This window comes from Zea mays, chromosome 8, assembly GCF_902167145.1.
Source record: "Zea mays cultivar B73 chromosome 8, Zm-B73-REFERENCE-NAM-5.0, whole genome shotgun sequence".
NCBI lineage: Eukaryota > Viridiplantae > Streptophyta > Magnoliopsida > Poales > Poaceae > Zea > Zea mays.
In genome coordinates, this window is record NC_050103.1 from 152,116,781 (window position 1) to 152,127,185 (window position 10,405).

The window sequence follows — 10,405 nt, forward strand, 5'->3', positions numbered from 1 at the left end:
AATCTAAATATATATACTATGTTTTATAAAATAAAAAATATAATCGTGTCGGACCGGACTGGCACTGCGGGCCGATGCAATGGCGTGCCGGGCCCGGTCTGGAACTATTAAATGAGTTGTGCTTTGGGCCGGTCCGTTAAACACGACCCATTTGGCCATCTATAAATATAAATATGGGGAGAAGAGGGAATGGTTGGAGGGCTCAAAATGTGTTTTTTCCTTAAAACGTTTTTGGGTTGGTTTAGGTGATTTCTTGGAGATACCCTAAGAGCATCTACAACAACGACCTATAAAAAAACTCTATAATTTAAAAATGAGTATAATTTATATAATTTAGGGCATCAACAAAACACACCGCTCTAACAGTAAAGCCTCAAATATAGATTATATGACAGCCCACTATAGTGTATTTGAGGCACTTGAGAATGTATCTTATAGTTTTTTGATCAAATTTTATGAAATGAGGCACTGTTGTAGTTATTTTTTCAGTGTAAAACTCTATATTTTAATTTAAGACATTAGCTTGAGATATTGTTGGAGATACTCTGATGTAAAAAACTGGTCAGACAATGACCGGAAGCAATGATAAAGATCACGGAACCATGGACCGGGTTCACGAAATAATGGTATCACATACAGACAGGCAGCGGCAACCAACCCGATCACGTTGCCCCCGCGCGGCTAGACGCCTAGACTAGCCCCACGACCTCCACCTCGACCAGTCTCGATCCCGTGGACTCCCGATTGCCTCCTCAGCAACTTCCATACCCCCAGCGCGGCGGTGCCGGAGCGAGCAGAGCAGCCGGAGGGCCTGTCGGATCCGCCGCCGTCAAGATGAATGACGCCGATGTATCCAAGCAGATCCAGCAGATGGTGCGGTTCATCCGCCAGGAGGCCGACGAGAAGGCCAACGAGATCTCCGTCTCCGCCGAGGAGGTCAGTTTACCCTGCCTGCCGCTTCCTCACCCTCCTAGAAGCTTCCAGAAGCTTCTAGATGCTTGTCTCTGTACTCTCAGCTGCCCGATCTGGCTGACGCGCTCCATGATCCCGAAGCATCTGGGAGAGCCGGCTTTAGCTGCTCGATTGTTTTAACGCTTGGTGCTTCGCTTATTGTGTACGAGATCCGTAGTCCCAAGCGACAAAGGCCCCCAGTTCCGAGGCAGATCGAGGAGAGTTTGGAGTTGGGTTAGCGGCTCTAGGGCTTTGGGCTTGTTACGCTCATGGTGGGTGGTGAACATTGTAGAGAGTTCTAGATCGCGGAGGTTTTGTGCCTCCAACCCTCCACGCTTTTGAGTTGGTATTCACGCCATTCTCTACCGACTGGCATAATTCTAGGGCTCCTGTATAACTGTAGTCAGACGAGGTATGTTTTCGGAGCTCACAAATGGTTCACATGCTTCCTGAATGTTCTGGAAACAAAATTGGAGCTTAAGCTGAATTGGGAACTCCTAAGACGTGATTCTCATCCTTCATCTAGAAGCTAAATGATCTTAAGCTGAATCACTCCATTTCTCCTCTTGATTAATTCTATGTCATTCCCTTCAAAGGGAACGTCTCATGCTTGGATGCCCAATTTGTCTTCTGGCTTGGTTCTAGGAGTTATGCTTCAAAAGTTCAAATAGCTTTCTGAAAATAAGAGTGTAACCCCTGATATCAAAAGTTCAAACAACTAATCACAACTTCTGTATGTCCGGTACCTAATTACCTAAGCCATTAACCATGTATCACTTTTTAAGGTGTCTTCTATTTTCTCGTTGTAGTGTAGACATTGAAGTAACTGTACTGGAAGATGCGATCTGATCGATACCAATTTTGGTTGGTTGCTTGATGAATTGCTAGTGTGCTAGACACTGGACGACAAATTTACTTGTTGGAGGGCTTCTACAATCATGCATATTCATGTATTTTCCTTTTTGTCTTTGCTGCCAACTTATGAACACAGTGTACCAATTAAATTCAATGTATGAGATCACATGCGTGTATGATTAATATACTGATTCTGCTACAGTGTAGTAGAATATGATGGACCATTATGTTCAACCTCCATTGGTAGAATACACCTGCCAAACATTCAAAATCTTGACTAATAATATGTATAAACTATAAAGATTACCTATTTACTTGTGTGAAAAACACATTGCTAGACCTATCTTTTAAAAAATGCTTCCATAAAAGTACATTTGTTATTGTAGATCGGCATGAAAAAAGTAGCATGCACAGTTTAGTCTTGAAGAATGAAGATCATAAAAAACTAAACAATACAAGAAAACATTCACTTTGTGTGCTATATTTGGGTTGAGGAAATAGTAGTGTGTTCCCTGGGGCCTGGATATACATGTGCTGCCTTAATGTTTGATTTCATGAAAATAGTCATGTATTGAAGTCTTTGCACAATATATACACCTCTTTTCGTTGCTATTTCCACACCCAACTTTTGCCTGATTATTCATGTTTATGCATTTGGATGGAAGTCGAATGTGAGTTAATTATTAACTATACTGCCAGTAAATTGTGTCAGAGATTTAGGTTTATCATTAGAACAGTAGCATCCTCTGTGCCCACATCCTCAGGCCGGACCAGGCCAAAAAAGGTCCACTTTTGCTATGACCCGAGCCCACCTGCTGCATGGCCCAATGAACTGAAGAAGACTTGGCGAGGGCATAGTGGCGCCCTGTGGCAGACGGCTGGATCCGGCACGTCTTGTGCTCCATGGTGACGTGCCTCTGCCTCTTGTCGGCCCTGTGTGCCCAGGGACAACAGGATCTGGAGCAGTTGATGTAGATTTTCTCCTGGTGGCAGACACAGAGCTCCTGCCATCTTTTGTCAGTTCAAGCTTGTCTAGCGCTGGAGGTGCTTCACGGCTAGTGGCTTGAGGATAGATTGAACGCGACTACAAGAGTAAGAGACAGGAGTCGGAGGCAGCCTGTGGAGAGGCAAGGGAGCAGAAAGCTTATAAGAGGCTAACGTGGGCCATAGGGTTGGGCACGGTGTGGGTGGCATATATGTGATAACGATGGGTTTCTGTTGTTGGGCTACTGCTGGGCCACATGTGGGATGGTAAGCCAGTGGTATTTTTCAATTAAGTTTTCCTATTCTGGCTGTCCGGTCGGCCCGTTGAAAATCAGGTCTCTCAGCCTGACCTAACATTTTCTTTGGCTTAATAATGATGGTCTGCGCTTGCCCGCCATATTGATTGGGTTGGGTTGGGTCGGTTTCTTTTGTGCAGGTGGGATCATGTTCGTCAGGTTAGGTGGTGCACGATCATGTCTACTTTATTTAAACATACCTCTAAAATGTTTCATGTGGTGCATGATCAGGTCTACTTTATTTAAATATACCTCTAAAATGTTTCATGTGAATGTATACGGTTATTGTTGTGCAGGCAGTGTCTGAAATTGATCAAAATAAGTCAGTATACAACCGAAACACTTGATTCATGTTTGGATAGTGCACATAGATTCATGTTTTTATCTAGCCTCTGATGGATGTAATGTGGTTTGACTTCTGACTAAACATTTGATTCAATTGACAGTTTTAGTATTTCTGTTCTCTTTTTATGCAGGATGTTTATTTATTGCCTCCCTTTTATTTTATCTGATTTAGTGATTGATAAAAACATCATATTCATAAATGAATAGCATACAGAATCATGTCTGTATCTAGCTTAATAGCTAGATTCAAATGTGATTTGATCAGACAGTTTCATATCTCTTTTTATGTGTGTACTTGTCAATGCCCTTTTTTCTATGCGTCCTCAACTTTTACTTGTTTAAAAACTTGCAGGAATTCAACATTGAGAAGTTGCAGCTTGTTGAAGCTGAGAAAAAGAAGATCAGGCAAGAGTATGAACGCAAAGAGAAGCAGGTTGAAGTACGCAAGAAAATGTAAGACTTCAATTCTCCGAATTCGTTCACCTCAAGGATAAATAGTAGTCTGTTAGTTGCTATCAAATATGATGTTCTTGCCATGAAATGCATTTCATGTCGAGAATGTTCACGACATGTAACATACTACATTAACATCACAAATACGTCATTCAGCTAGGTTGCACACCAGAACAGCATTATATTGCTTCCAAGGTTACACAGCCTCTCTGCAAAATTGCAGGGGTAAGGCTTGCTTCGGTTATTCCTTCCCTAGATCACACTCATGTGGGAGCCGCCAACACTGGATCTGTCAAGTATCAAATCATAGGATTGTATTGTACCATCAGGATACTATGAAATTTATTTGTTAAAAATATCATGAGTTCATGACACACAAACACATATATTTGTCAAAAGAAAAGCACAGTTAGAGCTAATAGTTCCATTTAACTTAGGTTCTGACTTCTGAAGATTAAGTGATGAGTTTGTCCTCATACATGAACACAAAACTTCAGATAGTTATATTTATTCCTTCATGCTAACATTGTGTACCATGACACATAGTTGGAGTCACATTGCACCGGGGAACAGCTAAATAATTATGCATCACAAGACCATAAACTATCAGTATCTACAGCTACGCCATCAGAAGAGCAGGACCATCCTTTCAATAATCAATTCATCATAGGAAGATACACCATCCATATCATGAGTGGTTAAGGCATCAGGTAGAACATAAAGCACATGGGTACTAACACTAACTTCGCTAGTGCTACAATGTTGCTACAACTAGCACTCAGTTCCTAGAGATATGCACGAATCATTACAGCTTCATGTGGCACAAGTGCCTGGCTTCATGCTCCCCGGTTTGCTGCTGGCGGCCCAACGGTTGGCATCCAAACCCCCATCACCAAGACATGGACACATCTGGCACTTCCCATCCTGTTTTGTAGATGAAGCATTTAGTTAGCCACATAAAGGAACAATGGAGACACTCAAATCTAAAGAGAAGGGGAAGAGACTATGACAGTGACCGTCTCTGCATAATGGCGCCACCACCATACAGATTTTTTCTCTTTTATGATTTGTACCAGGTGCATCCAGTCCCTGCAGTCGGTGTCAAATCCAGAGGTTGATTTCTGACCTGTCCGTAGAGTCACTTGAGATCGTATTTGGTGTGATTCTAAAAAAAAAAATACTGCGATATGTATTAAGATCCCAGGTCAATGCTACTACCCAAAAAAGATACTACAATCTTAGTACGATCTTAAAGGAACATTATCATTCGGCCTGGGTAGCATCATACTATAGTGTGATACTACGATACGAATCCCAAACCTTGTTTGATTCTTAAACAAAATGTAATAGAAGTAACTGCAGACTGCTGCAACTTTACAGTTATGTTGGCAGCCATCACGTACTGACTGCATAAGAATTCTGAGACAGTGCATTTTGTGGTCAGATTGAAGCTCTTCCAGACTTCTATGCTGATTCACAGCTTTGATGCAAAATATTTAATACTTCCTCCAATCACAAATATAAGCCCATTAGGAGTGTAGGACATAAATATGTTATCCAATATGACACTTTGGAAGGAATGTCTTTAGAAATAGATTGTTTTAAATGGAAGGCGTTATATATTGTGATTTTTTTGTTCATAACGAATCTAGTAATGCCAATACAACAACAACAACAAAGCCTTTTTGTCCCAAGCATGTTGGGGTAGGCTAGAGATGAAACCCCATATGAAAACCTCAGAGCTCAACCCCCAAAGAAAAGAAAAGGGAGACAAAGGCAAAGGAGAACCGAAAAACGACGAAACAGGGAAACACATAAAAAGAGATAAAACCCACAAGAACCAGCAAGATCTAAAGGGGCACAAGAAATGGTCAAACGATTAAGGAGGAAAAGCGAAATTACAAATCAGGGTTTTGGCACGTGAATTGCACACTTCCACCCCTTCCTATCCACGGCGAGCTCTTTATCAATATTCCACTCCTTCAGGTCCCTCTTCACAACCTCTGTCCACGTCAAGGTTGGTCGACCTCTACCTCTCTTCACATTCTCGGGACACCTAATTATTCCGATATGCACTGGTGCCTCTTCAGGTCTTCGTTGGATATGTCCAAACCATCTCAAACGATGTTGCATAAGCTTCTCTTCAATTGGCGCCACTCCTACTCTCTCTCGTATATCATCATTCCGGACTCGATCTCTCCTTGTGTGGCCACATATCCAGCGCAACATACGCATCTCTGCCACACTTAGTTGTTGGACATGTCGTCTTTTAGTGGGCCAACATTCTGCTCCATACAACATAGCCGTCCGAATTGCTGTCCTGTAGAATTTGCCTTTTAGTTTGTGTGGCACTCGGGGGTCGCATAAGACACCCGCAGCTTGCCGCCACTTCAACCATCTAGCTTTAATTCTATGACTGACATCCTCATCGTTGTCTCCCTCCTTCTGAAGCATTGATCCTAAGTAACGAAAAGTGTCTTTCTTGGGTACCACTTGCCCATCAAGACTAACATTGTCATCCTCATACCCCATGACATTGAAATCACACTTCATATACTTTGTTTTAGACCTACTAAGCCTAAAACCTTTTGCTTCCAGCGTCTGCCTCCACAATTCCAACTTTTGCGAAACACCACTCCTACTTTTCTCAATAAGTACCACATCATCGGCAAAAAGCATACACCATGGTATATCTCCTTGTATGTCCCTTGTGACCTCATCTATCACCAAAGCGAAAAGATAAGGGCTCAAAGCCGACCCTTGATGTAGTCCTATGTTAATTGGAAAGTCATCGGTGTCTCCATCACTTGTTCGGACACTTGTCACAACATTAGTATACATATCTTTAGTAAGAATATAAGATTAATGTACTTTGTTGATACTTTTGTGTTTTTCCAAGGCCCACCACATTACACTCCTAGGTACTTTGTCATAAGTCTTCTCCAAGTCTATGAAGACCATATGCAGGTCTTTCTTTTGTTCTCTGAATCTCTCCATAAGTTGTCTTAGTAAGAAATCTATATAGAATTTTAAATATCGTTGCTGCAACTACAATTAAAATTTTGGATATTATTAGTCAATGGTAAAAGGAGTTGAATTAGGATAAACCTAGACAAACATATGATTGTGATCAGAAGAAGTAGATTTGTTGGCTGAACGTTTTATTTTGGAATTTTAATAGCTAGTAGATGTTATGAATATGCTGAGGATGAAAGACACTAAGACAGATCTTGACACTGTAAAACATACACAATAGGTTACAGGAAACTGAATGTCTTTGGCCTTAGTAAATACAACACAAAAGTAACTGAATATTGATTTATAATGGCATTTTAGTTTAGCTGTAGTCTTTAGGTTTAATCAGATCCATGCCACTATAATGAAATATATGCCAGTATACCACTGCAACTTTTGACATCCAAAATATGCCATCATGGTTTGCTTTAGCTTTGAGACATGTCATTTTGTATCAATGTTCATGAATTTTCAAACCTGTTATCTGACAAGTTTCTGTTTGCTTGTTAACAGTGAGTACTCTATGCAGTTGAATGCTTCTCGCATCAAAGTTCTTCAAGCTCAGGATGATCTAGTTAACAAAATGAAAGACGATGCCATGAAGGAACTTCTCCTTGTCAGCCACAACCACCATGAATACAAGAACCTTTTGAAAGACCTAATCATTCAGGTTTGGCCAAATACAGCATACACAAATTTCAATGTTCTTTTTCTTAAAAGTTTCTACAAGTCAATGTCTCAAGTTACTAAGGCCCCGTTTGGTTTGGGGTGACTAAAGTTTAGTGACTAATGTTTAGTCACTTTTAGTCTCTAAAGAAGCAAACATGGTGACTAAAGTGGGGTGACTAAATTTTAGTTCTTTTGTCACTAAGAGGGTGACTAAAAGAGACTAAAGTAGTATTTTTACCTTATTTGTCCTCTCCACTTTCTTCTTATAGCAAACATCTATTAATTAATAGGGGTAAAATAGTCATTATTCACAGCAATTAATGCCCTTTAGTCCGGTTTAGTCACTGGAACCAAACGGGATACTTTAGCGACTAAACTTTAGTCACTAAAATTTAGTCTAGTGACTAAGGAAACCAAACAGGGCCTAAACAAATGAAATTTATGAAGGCAAACTATAGCATGTTAAGAAGGGCGGGTCTGGTGCAGCGGTAGAGCCTACCGTCTGTAACCGGAAGGTCCCGGGTTCGAGCCCCAGCCTCTGCATATTATGCGGGTAAGGCTTGGCGCTTAAAGATACCCTTCCCCAGACCCCGCACAGTGCGGGAAGCCTACGGCACTGGGTACGCCCTTTTTTTTTTGATGTCAAATGTTCAGTAGGGCCAAATATGCTATGTGCCATTTCAGAACTTTCTGCGCACATCAGTTAGTCACTTTGTTTGATCAAATCCAGGGTTTGCTCCGTTTGAAAGAGCCAGCAGTATTGCTCCGTTGCCGCAAGGATGATCACCATCATGTGGAATCAGTGCTGCATTCAGCAAAGCATGAGTATGCATCAAAAGCAGATGTCCATGAACCAGAGATATTTGTTGATCATGATGTATACCTGCCACCTGCCCCAAGCCATCATGATGCTCATGGCCAGTTTTGGTAATATTTTCTATGCCACTGGCTATTTGTTTGGAGATTGGACTATTATTTTCTATGCCTCTCTGCTACTGGTTGGCATGCTACAATAGTATTTTCCATATCAGTTCATGGTAGAATTAGCAAATAGTTCTTTATATACCATTTGAATTGACATATTACTAAATCTGGTATTGTTGCTAGGCGTACTGTGATATCTCCTAGTTCCAACAGAAATGTTTATTTCTTTAGCAAAGGAAACTATATGGGCAATACCATGGTATTGCAAGTATGCTGACATGTCATGCATTAAGAGATCTATCTTTGTGTAGTGATGGAGCATGGAAAAGTGTAATTTTTCCTATTCCCACTTCCCAGTGACATGATAATAATAGATCTCTTTACTGCATTAAAAAGTCTCGTCTATGTATCTTCATGAGATCTGTATTGCAGCTATAATTTTGAACACAGAGTCTATTTCCAATAGCATGTGGCTAGCTTTTCAACTCAATCTTGGCCATAGTTCCAATGTTCTATTCTAAAAGTATCTGTTTGTTCAGCTCTGGAGGTATTGTATTGGCTTCTCGAGATGGAAAGATTGTGTTTGAGAGTACACTTGACGCAAGACTAGAAGTTGTTTTCCGCAAGAAATTGCCAGAGGTACCTTTGGCCATCTCATTTTCTCAATATACCATGTCGCACCAAACGCTTTTGAGTTCACATCATGTCCAGCTGCCTTTTTTTTTTTGAAAGAAAAACCAATAAATTTACAACTATATACATCTTCTCGTTTGTGCAAGCATTCTGAGTGGCAAAAACTGCATTATGGCTGCAAAAACAGCACTCCATTTTTCATCTGCCTGCATGAAAATATCTTAGCATGGCCTTTTTGACATTTAGTTACTGTAAAACAGGAAGATCATTTGTTTATAGGAGAAAACACAACCAAAGAACCATTCTTCAGTTTTGTCAGCAATTAGTTGTTACTTTTACGATGAAAATCTTGCCAGAACCAAGTTAACACAGTCCCCCTGCCCTTGCAGATCCGGAAGCTTCTTTTTGGCCAGACTGCAGCCTAATCGACTCATCTGCCGATGGTACGGCTGCTTCTATGTAATGGTTGCCGGCTGCACGCCTGCACTGCAGCCATAAGGAACTCCGCCTGTTTTTGTCAAATTGATTGTTTAAGGTATTCATCCCCTATGTACAAACTACCTATTGGTTCATTATTGTCGCCGAGAGCACCGACTGTTTGTACTCTGTTTGCTCCGAGGAATAAGAATAAAGCACCGCCAGACTTTCCATCGCGAAGCTGAATAAACGTTGTAAATGCATTTGTTGCGCTGAACATTCCGTTTATGGTTTCTCCATGTGTATATTTAGTTAATGTCGGATGTGGTTCTTATGGAAAATAGTTTGTTTGGGCTGTCAGTTCGCCTCCTGTCATGCTTGTCCGTTTATTTGAAGAATGTCGCTTTTGAGCACAGGTACTGGATTTTGTAGATGGAGCAAATGTTGCAGCTTTCTTTTCCACGTTTTGCGCTTTGCGCATAGCTGTGTCCCCCGCGGGGCTTGCTCTGTGGAGTACTTTCTGTAGAGTATATACTACCTACGCTGCATAATGGTGACAGAAAATGTGTTCCGGCATAAAAAGCGCGACACAACGTCGCTACCACGTCTCTCAGTCGACAGTTTTTCCTCCTCACACTGAACCTGCGGAAACAGCTCTCAGTTTGACGCAGATTGTGCTTGACCATCTGCCTCGAGATCAAAGGTACCAGCAGCAGAGATCTGCTGTGTTGGATGACTGTGTGGACGACGAATGGATGTGATGATAGCGTGTCCCAGGCCTGCCGCGCGCCCCCAGCCCTATGCGTTCTCGTGCTTGCAAGCATGCCATGTCACCGCCCAGAGTATTTTAGAATTTAGACCAC

The 10,405-nt window shown here is 41.4% G+C and overlaps 1 protein-coding gene across 1 annotated transcript; it reads left to right on the forward strand.

Annotated features, from left to right (window-relative positions):
- Positions 1 to 731: 731 nt before the first annotated feature.
- LOC100273417 (V-type proton ATPase subunit E3) lies at positions 732 to 9,780 on the forward strand. The gene is made up of 6 exons (NM_001147854.1): positions 732 to 936; positions 3,784 to 3,884; positions 7,413 to 7,569; positions 8,299 to 8,495; positions 9,032 to 9,131; positions 9,515 to 9,780. The coding sequence occupies exons 1-6, from the start codon at positions 835 to 837 to the stop codon at positions 9,548 to 9,550; spliced, it is 693 nt and encodes a 230-aa protein (NP_001141326.1). The 5' UTR covers positions 732 to 834; the 3' UTR covers positions 9,551 to 9,780.
- The last annotated feature ends 625 nt before the right edge of the window (positions 9,781 to 10,405 follow it).